Genomic DNA, 15,383 nt, shown 5'->3' on the forward strand with positions numbered 1-15,383 from the left:
CGCCCGTAAAACTGCTGCCATTTCTTCTGGCGCCATTTTACCTCAACAGACATCTTAACAACAACTGTTCAGGAGACTACGTTAATCAGGCCTTAATGGTCAAATTTCTGCAAAGAAACCACTACTAAGGACATCAATAAGAAGAGACTTGCTCGGCAATGAACATTAGACCGATGGAAATTTGTCCTTTGGGCTGATGAGTCCAAATTGGAGATTTTTGGTTCCAACCGCTGTGTCTTTGTGAGACGTGGTGTGGGTGAATGGATGATCTCGGCATGTGTATTTCCCACCGTGAAGCATGGGGGGGGGGGGTGCTTTGCTGGTGACACTGTCGTGATTTATTTACAATTCAAGGCACACTTAACCAGCATGGCTACCACAGCATTCTGCAGCGATACGCCATCCCATCTGGTTTGTGCTTAGTGGTACGCTCATTTGTTTTCAACAGGACAATGACCCAACACACCCCAGGCTGTGTAAGGGCCATTTGACCAAGGAGGAGAGTGATGGAGTATTGCAACAGATTACCTGGCCTCCACAATCACCCGACCTCAACCCAATTAAGATGGTTTGGGATGAGTCGGGCCACAGAGAAGGAAAAGTAGCCAATAAGTGCTTAGCATATGTGGGAACTCATTCAAGACTGTTGGAAAAGCATTCCAGGTGAAGCTGGTTTAGAGAATGCCAAGAGTGTACAAAGCTGTCATCAAGTCAAAGGGTGGCTATTTGAAGAATCTCAAATATATTTTTATTTGTTTAACACTTTTTTGGTTACGATTCCATACGTGTTATTTCATAGTTTTGATGTCTTCACTATTATTCTACAACATAGAAAATAGTACAAATAAAGAACATCCCTTGAATGAGAAGGTGTTTAAAACTTTTGACCGGTAGTGTATGTTCCCAAAATACAAAAACACTGTCCAGTTGTGCAGATGAGACAAAGAGTGCAAAAAACATTCACCTGATGTTCCAAGAATGTTCCCAGAACACATTGTCTGTCCTTTAAAAGGCTCCCAGAACATTTCATTCGGTTGTGGTAACATTGTGGGAAAATGACAAGAGATACTGCATGTTCCCAAAACACAGAAAATTTCCAATTGTGCTGACATTCAGAAAATGTATCAGGATGCACAAAATATTCCTCTGATGTTGCAAAAATGTTAACAGAACAGCCTTTTCTTTTTTTTATTGAGATAGATAGATAGATAGATAGATAGATAGATAGATAGATAGATTAGATAGATAGATAGATAGATAGATAGATAGATAGATAGATAGATAGATAGATAGATAGAATTAATCGAACAAAAGGACCATTTGTGATGTTTATGGGACATATTGGAGTGCCAACAGAAGAAGCTCAAAGGTAAGGCATGATTTATATGTTTATTTCTGCGTTTTGTATCGCACCTGCAGGGTTGAAATACGTTCTCTCTTTGTTTACAGAGGTGCTACTCAGATAATAGCATTGTTTGTTTTCACCAAAAAGCTTTTTTGAAATCTGACATGTTGGCTGGATCACAACACGTGTAGCTTTAATTTGGTATCTTACATGTGTGATTTCATGGAAGTTAGATTTTTATAGTAATTTATTTGAAGTTGGCACTCTGCATTTTCTCTGGCTTTTGGCCAGAGGTTAACACAGCGTGCATCCAACCCAGAAGCCAGCCGCACCTCCGACACGGAGGAAACACCGTGCACCTGACGACTTGGTTAGCGTGCACTGTGCCCGGCCCACCACAGGAGTCGCTGGTGCGCGATGAGACAAGGATATCCCTACCGGCCAAACCCTCCTTTGCGCGGACAATGCTAGGCCAATTGTGCGTCGCCCCATGGACCTCCCGGTCGCGGCCCTCCCGGGCGCGAACCCAGGCGATGCAGTGCCCTAGACCACTGCGCCACACGGGAGGCCACATAACACCCTTTTCTAACTCCCAGAATATGTACATTTGAAGTCGGAAGTTTACATACACTTAGGTTGGAGTCATTAAAACTCGTTTTTTAACCACTCCACAAATTTCTTGTTAACTATAGTTTAGGCAAGTCGGTTAAGGACATTATCTACTTTGTGCATGACACAAGTAATAATTGTCTACAGTGAATTACAAGTTAAATAATCTCTCTGTATCACAATTCCAGTGGGTAAGAACTTTACATACACTAAGTTGACAGTGCCCTCAAACAGCTTGGAAAATTCCAGAAAATGTCATGGCTTTATAAGCTTCTGATAGGCTAATTGACATCATATGAGTCAATTGGAGGTGTACCTGTGGATGTATTTCAAGACCTGCCATTCAACTCAGTGCCTCTGCTTTATATCATGAGAAAATCAAAAGAAAATCAGCCAAGACCTCAGAAAGAAAATTGTAGACCTCCACAAGTCTGGTTCATCCTTGGGAGCAATTTCCAAACGCCTGAAGGTACCACATTCATCTGTACAAACAATAGTACACAAGTATAAACACCATGGGACCATGCAGCCGTCATACCACTCAAGAAGGAGACGCGTTCTGTCTCCTAGCGATTAACCTACTCTGGTGCGAAAAGTGCAAATCAATCCCAGAACAACAGCCTTGTGAAGATGCTGGAGGAAACATGTACTAAAGTATTTATATCCACAGTAAAACTAGTCCTATAATCGACATAACCTGAAAGGCCACTCAGCAAGGAAGAAGCCACTGCTCCAAAACCGCCATAAAAAAGCCACACTATGGTTTGCAATTGCACATGGGGACAAAGATCATACATTTTGGAGAAATGTCCTCTGGTCTGATGAAACAAAAATAGAACTGTTTGGCCATAATGACCATCGTTATGTTTAGAGGAAAAAAGGGGGAAGCTTGCAAGCCTAAGAACACCATCCCAACCGTGAAGCACGGGGGTGGCAGCATCATGTTGTGGGGGTGCTTTGCTGCAGGGGAGACTGGTGCATTTCACAAAATAGACGGCTTCATGAGGTAGGAAAATTATTTGGATATATTGAAGCAACATCTCAAGACAGTCAGGAAGTTAAAGCTCGGTCACAAATGGGTCTTCTAAATGGATAATGACCCCAAGCATACTTCCAAAGTTGTGGCAAAATGGCTTAAGGACAACAAAGCCAAGGTACTGGAGTGGCCATCACAAAGCCCTGACCTCAATCCTATAGATTTGTGGGCAGAACTGAAAAAGCATGTGCGAGCAAGGAGGCCTACAAACCTGACTCAGTTACACAAGCTCTGTCAGGAGGAATGGGCCAAAACCTCACCCAACTTATTGTTGGAAGCTTGTGGAAGGCTTCCTGAAACATTTGACCCAAGTTAAACAATTTAAAAGCAATGCTACCAAATACTAATTGAGTGTATGTAAACTTCTGACCCACTGGGAATGTGATGAAATAAATAAAAGCTGAAAGAAATAATTCTCTACTATTATTCTGACATTTCACATTCTTAAAATAAAGTGGTGATCCTAACTGACCTAAGACAGGGAGCTTTTACTAGGATCAAATGTTAGGAATTGTGAAAAATTGAGTTTAAATGTTTTTGGCTAAGGTGTATGCAAACTTCCGACTTCAACTATAATTAGGTTGTGGGAACAGTGTGAGTACATTAAAAGAGAAGTTCCCAAAACACAAAATATGCTCAGTTGTGATGTCATTCAGGCAATGTTTATGTTAGGTTGCACAGGACATTCCCTTAATGTGGTAAGAATGAAATAAGGATGTTTTCATGACATTCATAGCATATCTGTTTTAGGTTGAACATAATATTCCATTGATGTTCACGCAATATACATTTCACCTCGTCTAACAGGTCTACAGAACACTTCAAGGACATTGACAATGTTATATTTTAAGTTTTACCTAATATTACCACAACATTATCAGCATGCAAGTAAAAGCATAAGAAAGCAGATTGGAACATTTTAAATTCATTTAACAAGGCAAGTCAGTTAAGAGCAAATTATTATTTACAAAATGACGGCCTACCCCGGCTAAACCCTAAACCGGACGAGGCTGGGCCAATTGTGCGCCATCCTATGGGACTCCCAATCGCAGCCGGTTGTGATACAGAACCGGGGTCTGTAGTGTCACCTCTAGCACTGAGATGCAGCACCTTAGACCACTGCGCCACTCAGGAGCCATGATGTTTTTCTCCATATTTAATGGCAATTCACATATTAGAACTGTATTGTAGGTGATAGACACAAGTGGCATTTTTAGTTAATTCATTGGGAATTTGAACAGTATTTAGAAATCATACAAACAACCATATTATTTACACTTCATATATTGACAATCTGCACATTATTTAATTCATAGGAAATCTGAAGAGCATTTAAACATGGATCTTGTGATCTCTGGGGCTCCTAGTACTATGTGATCTTCTGTATACTGCACCATACAACCCGAGAGCAAACAAATCCTCCTCCCACCCCTGGCCAGTCTGTGTTTAAGGCTGTCGGATCAGAGTGCTTCAGTACAAATATTCCGCCTCACACGAGAGGATGTTATGATAAGGAGGCAGCAGTCTGAGCCCGTTAGAGTTCCAGTACATCATACAAATGGGAACTGACAGCCTTGTTCGCTGCCCTCCCAATGCTGCTTTGTGAATGAGCCTCTCCTTTCAGCTCCCAAACACTTTGCCTTTAAAAAAAATGTTTTGCCTACAAACCCCTCTAGTCAGACCTCAGAGTGCTGTGGTCAGGTCAATTCATCGCTTCACTACAACAACCTTGGAGTCTTTTTCCATTGGCTGGACTTGGAGTTGGGGGCTGCTCACCAGTCAACTGTGCATGAAGCTTGCTCTTATCAAAGGATAGAGTTCATTAACTATTTTCACAAATCTTACACTTCAATAAAAAGGTATATTCTCAGTTTGATGAGTCATAGAAAAAGTGAAAAAGGACTATAAAGTCCATAGAACTACAAAGTCCTTGAAACGAAATAACTTTGGTTACCATTCAAGACCTCCAACTTACAAAGATCTGAAGACGACAATATCAATATCGGCAGACAAAAAAAGAAAATACCACAACTAGCTTAAACATCATGCGAATACAACCGGGTGCTGAACTGAACTTCAAAAAGTTTCCTACAAAACCAAAATCTTAAGAATTGCACACGTCGCATCGAATGGATCTAGCATGCCTGCCGATCATTCAGCGCGCTGTGTTTTAGGGACCACCCACTGTAGATGTCTGACTGTTGACATTCTTCACTAGATTCTACATGTAAAAAGTCAGTGAGGACTCAGTTCGCAAAGTACGTTCAGAGGGGCTAGATACTCTCGACCAGCAAAAGCTATTGGTGTGTCTGTGCCCTTATGGTCGTCAGTCAGAAGATTCAAGTCGGAGGGTGAAAGACCTCCTTACAACAATTATATCAACCTCTGAGAGGAAAGATTCCTCTACTGGATATATAGTTGTTTAGCAGACCTCACTGCATCCCAAATGGCACCCTGTTCCCTATCTACGGGCCTGAAAAGAACTCACCCGGCGGGCCGATGGGAGTCACATGCAGGCCAGGGCCAGCTGTGGAAACCAGACATTTTTAATTGATGCTGTGATCAATGCTTCTACCCCCTTCAGGCCTTTTCCGTTGGTCGATTGAATAGGAGGCTCGACTTGCTGCGGCTAACGAACGCTGTCAGTTCGACAATAACAAGTGGTTGGGTTGGTTGGGGGAACAGGAAGAGAGGAGTCTTCCTGTTCTGAGAACTGAAGAGCCATTTGAAGCGTAAGATGTAGCAACTAGGAGGTAGACTGGGGTTTAAGTCAACATTACAGGGTAACGTTTATGTGGGGTTGATGCTTTGTAATCATTGGTGGAATGACTTAATGTGATTGGGACCATTGCCCTGTATTGTCGTCTTTCAGATGGGACGTCAATCGGCTGTCCTGACTTTCTGTGGTCACTAAAGATCCATGGCACTTATCGTAAGAGTAGAGGTGTTTAGCCCAGTGTCCTGTTTAAATTCCCAAACTGCCCCTCATACCATCATGGACACAATCATCCCCAGCTTCCAATTGGCTCATTCCTCTCCCCTGTAACTATTCCCCAGGTCGTTGCTGTAACTGAGAATGTGTTCTCTGTCAACTTACCTGGTAAAATAAAATACTTAATGTGTCAGCTTAGCTACCATGTGTTTCGACTTTTCCTCTGTGGATGATGTGTTGGCTACAAACAGAGGGGGGCTCAAGTGTGCTTCCCATGGGCTAGTGGGCTTCCCATGGGCTAGTGGGAGGGCTAGTGGGCTTCCCATGGGCTAGTGGGCTCCCCATGGGCTAGTGGGAGGGCTAGTGGGCTTCCCATGGGCTAGTGGGAGGGCTAGTGGGCTTCCCATGGGCTAGTAGGCTCCCCATGGGCTAGTGGGAGGGCTAGTGGGCTTCCCATGGGCTAGTGGGCTTCCCATGGGCTAGTGGGAGGGCTAGTGGGCTTCCCATGGGCTAGTGGGAGGGCTAGTGGGCTTCCCATGGGCTAGTGGGCTTCCCATGGGCTAGTGGGAGGGCTAGTGGGCTTCCTATGGGCTAGTGGGAGGGCTAGTGGGCTTCCTATGGGCTAGTGGGAGGTCTTGTTGTTCATTAGGAGTAACAAGTTATTTTTGAGAACTTAAAAATGTTACATTTACATCCTTCAGTAGATTTTCCTTAAAGTTGAAACTGTCTGTGATTAACTCTGATAGCAATGCTGTTCTGCGGCATGCTCTTAGAAAATGATCACAGTGCATGTCTATTCAGTCCCCATTGGCAGAGACCGAGGCCGCCTATTCAGTCCCCACTGGCAGAGACCGAGGCCGCCTATTCAGTCCCCACTGGCAGAGACCGAGGCCGCCTATTCAGTCCCCACTGGCAGAGACCGAGGCCGCCTATTCAGTCCCCACTGGCAGAGACCGAGGCCGCCTATTCAGTCCCCACTGGCAGAGACCGAGGCCGCCTATTCAGTCCCCACTGGCAGAGACCGAGGCCGCCTATTCAGTCCCCACTGGCAGAGACCGAGGCCGCCTATTCAGTCCCCACTGGCAGAGACCGAGGCCGCCTATTCAGTCCCCACTGGCAGAGACCGAGGCCGCCTATTCAGTCCCCACTGGCAGAGACCGAGGCCGCCTATTCAGTCCCCACTGGCAGAGACCGAGGCCGCCTATTCAGTCCCCACTGGCAGAGACCGAGGCCGCCTATTCAGTCCCCACTGACAATGGAACCAGATAGGAGTTTACCATCTTTCCTCTGAATAAAGAGTCAGTGGTGTTGCCGTCCCCTCGCCTCTTAAATAACAGCTATCCCACAGGGCCGTGGGCTGGGAACAAAAGGGCATTGTGGGGCTGTGCAGGTGGGACCTGGAAGGGCCGGCAGGCTGGGAGTCCATTTCAAACCTCCACGTAAGCAGAGACTGCGTCACACACACACACACACACACAGCCAAGCTCGCTGGGCACACACCCTTTCTCATGGGCTTCAATGCTCCCAAAAACTCAGGTTACTGGTTCTCACAATCCCTGCCTCTGCTGGAGGGAACAGAGGAGCCAGGGCTGCTCAACAGTGTATAAGGACAGACGGAGCCTGGTGTTTCTGGTCGAAACAAGGCTGAGCAGACTCAACAACAACCATAAACAACTTCAAAAAACAGACACAGCATTGCTAACCTTTCAGGCAATACAAAAAGGCAGCAGTTGAATTTCTCCTGACAAAATAAACGGTAACATTTAAAAAAGGGAAAGAAACATATCCACATGACTAACCAACAAAACAAAAAGGTCAACTGCTCTGACTAACATATGGAAAGAGCCGGCTCTCTGTAACCAAATTAATCAATGACACAATGAGATTCAGCACCTCTAAATAGTGAGTGGAATCTAATGCTGACATGAAACTAATAATCACTAATGCTGTGAGGGCCATCTCTCTGTAACTCTCTGGCTCAGCCCCCCAGTGACTTGGAGGGAAGGGGGTAGCTTAACTGAAACCTTATTACAACCGGCTTGCATCATGACCATGAGTTTGATGATCTAACTCCACGGACCCGAGAGACCCCCAAAGCGAACAACCGATGGTCAACTAATCCCGGGAGAAATCTCAGACAGACCAATAAAAGTTGACCAGAGATTTGAGACAATAGTTCTACTATTAGGAACCAACAGAAGTGAACCGGTTAGATGGCACACAGAAGTGAACCAGTTAGATGGCAGACACAGAAGTGAACCGGTTAGATGGCAGACACAGAAGTGAACCGGTTAGATGGCAGACACAGAAGTGAACCAGTTAGATGGCAGACACAGAAGTGAACCGGTTAGATGGCAGACACAGAAGTGAACCGGTTAGATGGCAGACACAGAAGTGAAAAAGGCAATCCTCACAAGAACTTGCCAAGTCATGAGACTAAGCAACCTGACAGAGGAATTTTAAGTGTAAATCAAATGGGAATGACGTTTTAAATGAGCGCTTTCAAATCAATGTTATTTAAGCCATTTGCCTGATGAATCTGGCAGCTTTGAAACCCCTTAGTCATATTAAATGCGGATTCAAAGTGCAGCCAATGCTGCCTGTAAACAGCCAGAGAAATCAAATGTTTCAAAGCAAGATTCTGCCCGATGTTTCCCTCTATGAGAGAACCAACCATGGAAGTATTTAGACAAAGTGCTGCAGTACTCCCAATATAAACATGGGGCCGGAGAGGAGACAGTACCCACAGAAACATCCAGGGGGGAATTCTTCTGCACTGAATTAGGGCTGTGACAATACCAGTACCGCAATAGAAACATGGGGCCGGAGACGAGACAGTACCCACAGAAACATCCAGGGGGGAATTCTTCTGCACTGAATTAGGGCTGTGACAATACCAGTACCGCAATAGAAACATGGGGCCGGAGAGGAGACAGTACCCACAGAAACATCCAGGGGGGAATTCTTCTGCACTGAATTAGGGCTGTGACAATACCAGTACCGCAATAGTTTTTCCACTGCAAAAATGATAACATGAAGCAGACTACCCTCTTTGGTCCTTTGTAAACACTGCTGAATGTTAAATATTGTGTGCTATAGAAAATAAATGTGAATTTTGATGAAAACATAAATTATACTTGTTTCCAACATTAGGGATGTTTTCCTAAAGAAGTCAAATCCGCTTCGTGTTTTGTTTCCTTGCCAAGATACTAACGAGTATGGTGATACTGGTATTGCCCCGACCCTACACTGAATGTTAGCTTCAGCATCAGGTAGCCTTGCCCAGTGCTGACACATTCCCCTCCATATAGAGCTGCCTGGGACTGTGTGTGGGGTGGAAGGGGACTATCCATCACTTTCTCTAGGGAAACAAGAGGGCCAGGGAACAATCTCGTTGACATATTGATTAAAAAGAAAAATGGGAGGGGAAAAGGAAGACCTAACATTCTTATTAATTCCAACAGAAACAAAAACGGCCCACCTGACCTAGACGAACATGAGAATTATCATCCGCTGTAATAAACCTGAGCTGAAGGGACAAGTCACTAGTTGTGTTGAAGTTTCTGCGTCTTTGGCATGAACTTCCTCTCAGGCAAGCAAACAAACCAGCAGCTTATGGTCAGAGAGGAGAAATTAGATTCCGAGCAGATATCCGCCACATGTGCCGGCCGGACGGAAACTGGTCCACCAAGAGGAGAAGTTCCCCATTTCGGTTTCAGATCATGTGGGCAGGCGAGGGGGGGGAATAAAACAACAGCACGACCTGGGATGTTTCGCAAGATTTAGAAAATATGCATTTCTCAAGTTGGCGGTTTGAAACCTACCACCTTCACCTGTCAATTCAGATAAAGGGTTGGTCAGAAAGGAAGAGGAAAGACTATCAGAGCCTCAATAGCAGCCCGATGCAAAGAAAGGAAATCAGCTCTCTGCCTGTGAGCTTTTTTTTGTTAAACCAGACAGTGGTGGTGTCTTTGGGTAGAAATACCATTGGTAGTCACATGAGTTGATTTCTAAAAAGGTAACAAACACAGCCACCACTATGAAGACCCTAATCATGAAGATGTCAGATCAGAGAGTCAGTTGGACATTATATTTAACATTCGAGACATTTAGCAGAAACTATTTTCCAGAGCGACTTACAGTAATGAGTGCATACATTTTCGTACTGGTCCCCCCCCATGGGAATTGAACCCGCAACCCTGGTGCCATGCTCTCCCAACTGAGTTACACGGGACCTGTGTGGCAGGACATCTGCACAGACTCTCGCTTTGTCCCTCTCCAACCTGCTGTTTGGTTTGCTTGCCTGAAGAGGTTTAGGTCCAAATCCCATTCCTGATTGGAGGATAACTGGGTCACCATGTAAGAGATAAAAGTTCATGACGAATGTTACGCAACACAGGAAACTGGACTCCGGTGTACCATTCAGAGCGCCCTTTTGGGAGGTGTGCCTCTGTCCAATAAGGTCCTTTCTGGGAAATAGTTTACGGCAATTGAACATCCCTAGATGAAAAACTTCAGTATCGCGTCATTGGACAAGAAAACATGTTCAATTCACAGTTGAGAGTTTATGCCCAATTACGTTTGAACAATGAATGGCAGGTCTACCAATTTAATTGCAATTAAGTTAGTTTGCCAACATTTTGGTAGCGAAGTTCTCTAGCTTTTATTTTAAACAAATAAGAGTAGAAATGTATCAAACGGACTAAAGCTGGGATGCCCTGACTTTGAAATGTCTATCTAGTTCATAATAAAGTGTGATGATCACATACAGGATATAGGCCGCTGACTAACTAAACGCACTAAGTATTCACATTCTCCACATTAGAATTTTGGCCTATGGAGGAAGACTCGTTTAAACATGTTCGAACCAGTCTTCCTGCATTACCGTAACATTTTCTTGACCTCTAATGGCATCCTGCTCGAGTCTACTCATTCAAATGAATCTTACCGGATACCTTCCAAAACAGGACATGTCTGAATAGAGATCTTTTTTTGCAGGTCATCTGAAGCCGTCGTTTTAGTGCAGCCAGCTTCTAAATATAGGACTCGTGCTGAATTTAGGCCTAGTGCTGAATTTAGGCCTAGTGCTGAATTTAGGCCTAGTGCTAGTAGAGGCAACATACCATGGTCTCACCTGCTATATACATGTCTGATAAACAATTTAAAGTAACAAAAGTAGCTACACAATCAGTTTGTTTCATACCACTATAGCAGTTGCTGATGGCAAGTGGGAGTGTTGTGTGCATGTGTGTGAACAATGTGTGTGCGTGTCATTTAGTTCAGTGCCCACTGCTTGGCTTTGGAATGTAGATGGAATGCAGAGAAATTCCTCCCACCCAGAGTTATTCAGAGCGCTTGGCCCCCACTGTGATGGGGGTATTTGGAAGAGGTCAGGACCCCACCATCTCCCCATCTTCCCTCTGAGCAGGGGAAGCCCCATTAACCTCTCCCGGGAGCCCTCAGCTCTCTCATCAAGTCACAAACCAGACCAATAGTACTGCTGGTGCCTCACACACCATGTCCTCATCCCAAACCAGACCAATAGTACTGCTGGTGCCTCACACACACACACACACACACACACACACACACACACGTCCTCATCCCAAACCAGACTAACTTTCAGTGATGATAAAATAAAATAACTTTCAGGGAGGAAAAAAAAAAAAAGCTTAACTTCTGCAGCATGAATCATCATGGAGCTGAAAAGGCTTGGTTGCCCCCCCCCAGGCCCCCCCCAGCGTGTCAGTGCGATTGTGCACAGTGCCCCAACGAGCAGACACTCCATTAATGTCCCACTGGCCAACATGTTGGAAGTGGAGCATGGCCTCTGGGAGGGAGGAGGAGAAAAGGGGAATCATGAGGCAGGATGAACACTGGTTTTAGGAGGAGCGGCGAGGCAGGATGAACACTGGTTTTAGGAGGAGCGGCGAGCTTAATATCGCTCTCCCTTTTCAACCGTGGCTTGGCCAATCCCAAAGCACTTGTCAAAACGCAGGTATGGAACACATCCCTACGGCAGCCGCGAAGAGAGGTTCTATGAAAAGTAGCCATTCCCTGGAAAATCATTCAGTCTCCTGATGACATAGAATACACAGAAACCCAAGCATCTGACAACTATGAGCCATGACACCATCAGATCTCTCAACTGATGTTACTTCTCCGATGCTAAAAGATGCCAAATCTCAAGGTCTCCGGAACAGTCTAGACAAAGATAAACACAACCACCATAGAAACCTGTACTGGAGGCCAACCTTGGTCTAAAGTGTTCAAAAACAATGTATTTATGTATTTGGCTGTGATGTTTTGTTTGTGACATTGTCTTTGAATTAACCTTGGGTTAATGAGAAGCATCATAGCTTCCTCTGCTGAGAGTCTCCGGGCACCGAAGACGTGGATGTCGTTTAAGGCCCCCCCCCCCCACCTCTCTAATTCAGAGGGGTTGGGTTAAATGGAGGAAAACACATTTCAGTTAAACAACTGACTGGGTATCGCTCTTTCCCACTGGAGTTGAAGTAGGCAAAGGAAGGTGTTAAATATTCACTCTGCTGTCTCAGAACATAGAGTTGAGTGGAAACTGAGACAGGTGATTTACCCAAGTTAATCAATATTTTCACCAGACACAAGTGGAACAAAGTTCGTAAAAACACATGCAGTGTTCTGCGAATATCAAAAGGAGGTTTTTTATTGCCGTTTTCTTATTGGACTTTTGTGTTTAATGGTCCGACTTTGACCGTAACTCTCCAACCATCTGGCCAGCTGTTATATCAGGTTTACAGTTCGCAGAACATTGCCAGTCCAACTCAAAAGGACACATTGCTCATACCGTAAAAACAGCCCATGAGTCGACCATTTACAACCTTCACATCCAAGTGTGGTAGTATCACAGTCTCAGCAAGTTAAACCAAGGTGGTGCCCTTTCCAGCCCCAGCACTGCTCTCTAGGACACTGTTCCTGTTGCCTAGGACCCTGTTGCCTAGGATATTACAGTTAGAGTACTCTTAGACTGGAGATGGACAGCAGTGTAGCTAGCATGGGAGTCTGTAGAATATAGTTCATGAACTGTCCATGACTTTGCCTGAGATACTGGCTGCTGCAGTCATGAGCCGCTGTCTTCGTACACAGCAGGATCTTTCACTGGCGATGCAAGCTGACACCTTAAACCACACGGACCCACGGGAGGGTGTGGGTATACCATGATCACACGGACCCACGGGGGGTATACCATGATCACACGGACCCACGGGGGGTATACCATGATCACACGGACCCACGGGGGGGGGGGGTATGCCATGAATCACACGGACCCACGGGGGGTATGCCATGAATCACACGGACCCACGGGGGGGTATACCATGATCACGGGGGGTATACCATGATCACACGGACCCACGGGGGTATACCATGATCACACGGACCCACGGGGGGTATACCATGATCACACGGACCCACGGGGGTATACCATGATCACACGGACCCACGGGATACCATGAATCACACGGACCCACGGGGGGAATACCATGAATCACACGGACCCACGGGGGGGTATACCATGACTCACACGGACCCACGGGGGGGTATACCATGAATCACACGGACCCACGGGGGGTATACCATGAATCACGGACGGTATACCCACGGGGGTATACCATGAATCACACGGCCCATAGTGGGTACACGATGAAAGCACCTCTCCCTCTAAAAAAAAAATGTAATAATTCTTAACACAAAAAGCTAGAAGCCCATGGGAGCCCCTCTCAGGTCAAGGGTGGCAGGGGACTGCACCCCCCTCCCCCCACCCTCTAAATATCCCTCTTTCTTACGTTCTCTCTTGCTCAACTCATCCGTCCCCGCTGTGAGCAGAGGCAACAGTGCAATTCACAGGGTTTCTGCGGGCCCTCCCCAGTCACATGTGAAAGCGACTCGAGTCCAAATCTACCCAGAGAATCACATGCATGGCCTTTCCTCGTGCACCACTGACAGGTAGGGAGTGAAGGAGAGAGAGAGCGCACGCGAGAGAGCGAGCACACGCAAGAAATATGCAAAGTTGGCACTGTAGTAGAACTGCCTAGTTCTCTCCATCCATTATGTTTCTTGGCGACGTCTAGGACACTAGAAAGTGCATCTGGCTATTCCTGCCTTGGATATTTTCATGCAATCACATTTAGCTCATACTTTTATAGATGCACGGCGCTGAAGTATTTTTATTCGGTGATCAAATAGCCCTTGTTCTTAGTTAGGCACATCATTGCAAAATATCAGTTGGACGTCGCTTTCAGCGTTGGCATTTTGACAGTTAGTTCCAGGAAAGGTGAGCTTTGGCACGGCCACAACTTTAAGTCTGAGACTGTAGACATTAAAACAGAGCAAACGAATCACATCAGTGAAGTCAGATCAGCATGTTGAACGAAAGCTGTGGAGCTAACCGTCACGGGGGGGGTCAGACAGGTTCCTGACCGTCACGGGGGGTCAGACAGGTTCCTGACCGTCACGGGGGGGGTCAGACAGGTTCCTGACCATCACGGGGGGTCAGACAGGTTCCTGACCGTCACGGGGGGTCAGACAGGTTCCTGACCGTCACGGGGGGTCAGACAGGTTCCTGACCGTCACGGGGGGTCAGACAGGTTCCTGACCGTCACGGGGGGGTCAGACAGGTTCCTGACCGTCACGGGGTCAGACAGGTTCCTGACCGTCACGGGGGTCAGACAGGTTCCTGACCGTCACGGGGGGTCAGACCACTCCTGACCGTCACGGGGGGTCAGACAGGTTCCTGACCGTCACGGGGGGTCAGACAGGTTCCTGACCGTCACGGGGGGTCAGACAGGTTCCTGACCTTCAAGATCGCGAGATGCTAACAAGAGCCTCCGACAACACATGTTGGTGACACCTTAATTGGGGGAGAAAAGGCACATGGTTATGGCTGGAGCGGAATCTGTGGAATGGTATCAAATGCACCAAACACATGGTTTCCATGTGTTTGATGCCAGTCCATTCGCTCAGTTCCGTCCTCCCCCTCGGCAGCCTCCACTGACGTAATCTCTACCGAGACTCATTCAAACTGGCTCGTGGATAGTTGAAGAAAAGTGCTACCATCTCTGTGGTCGAAGGGCAGGGATACTCCGATGAGGGCAAAAAGGTGAATACGGCTGCATTCAGCCAGGCACAAGCCAGCGTTTTCAGCTGCTTGAGGAAACATGGCTTGAAACAAAAACAACTTGACCTGAAAAGCACAAAGAAAGACAAAAAAAGAAAACAAGTGTGGAACAGTGACCCTAGGGGAGTGTGTGGAGGCCAAGGCAGCTGCCCGGATGAACGCACGGTGGAAGAAAGGCGTGGCTAAGTAAACATTTTTAAGCCCTTCCAAAAACAGCTTTGACTGTAACAAATGGGCAGGGCCGAACACGCCAGCCAGGGGCCGTTATTTTAACGCAGCAAATTCAAAGCAAGGTCCTCATACAACA

At 46.2% G+C, this 15,383-nt stretch overlaps 1 protein-coding gene across 3 annotated transcripts in view; it reads right to left on the reverse strand.

Annotated features, from left to right (window-relative positions):
- Positions 1–15,383, reverse strand: part of LOC118387265 (mitogen-activated protein kinase kinase kinase 1) — a 50,067-nt gene that overhangs the window by 25,237 nt on the left and 9,447 nt on the right. The window contains exon 1 of one of the 3 annotated variants that reach the window (XM_052525138.1): positions 5,479–5,635. The exons of the other annotated variants lie outside the window; for them this stretch is intronic. Coding sequence (XP_052381098.1) covers positions 5,479–5,534 — 56 coding nt within the window. The 5' untranslated portion in view covers positions 5,535–5,635. Of the gene's footprint in view, positions 1–5,478; positions 5,636–15,383 lie in introns of those variants that run through there. 3 annotated transcript variants of the gene reach the window in all.

The sequence above is a fragment of the Oncorhynchus keta genome, chromosome 9, assembly GCF_023373465.1.
Source record: "Oncorhynchus keta strain PuntledgeMale-10-30-2019 chromosome 9, Oket_V2, whole genome shotgun sequence".
Taxonomy (NCBI): domain Eukaryota; kingdom Metazoa; phylum Chordata; class Actinopteri; order Salmoniformes; family Salmonidae; genus Oncorhynchus; species Oncorhynchus keta.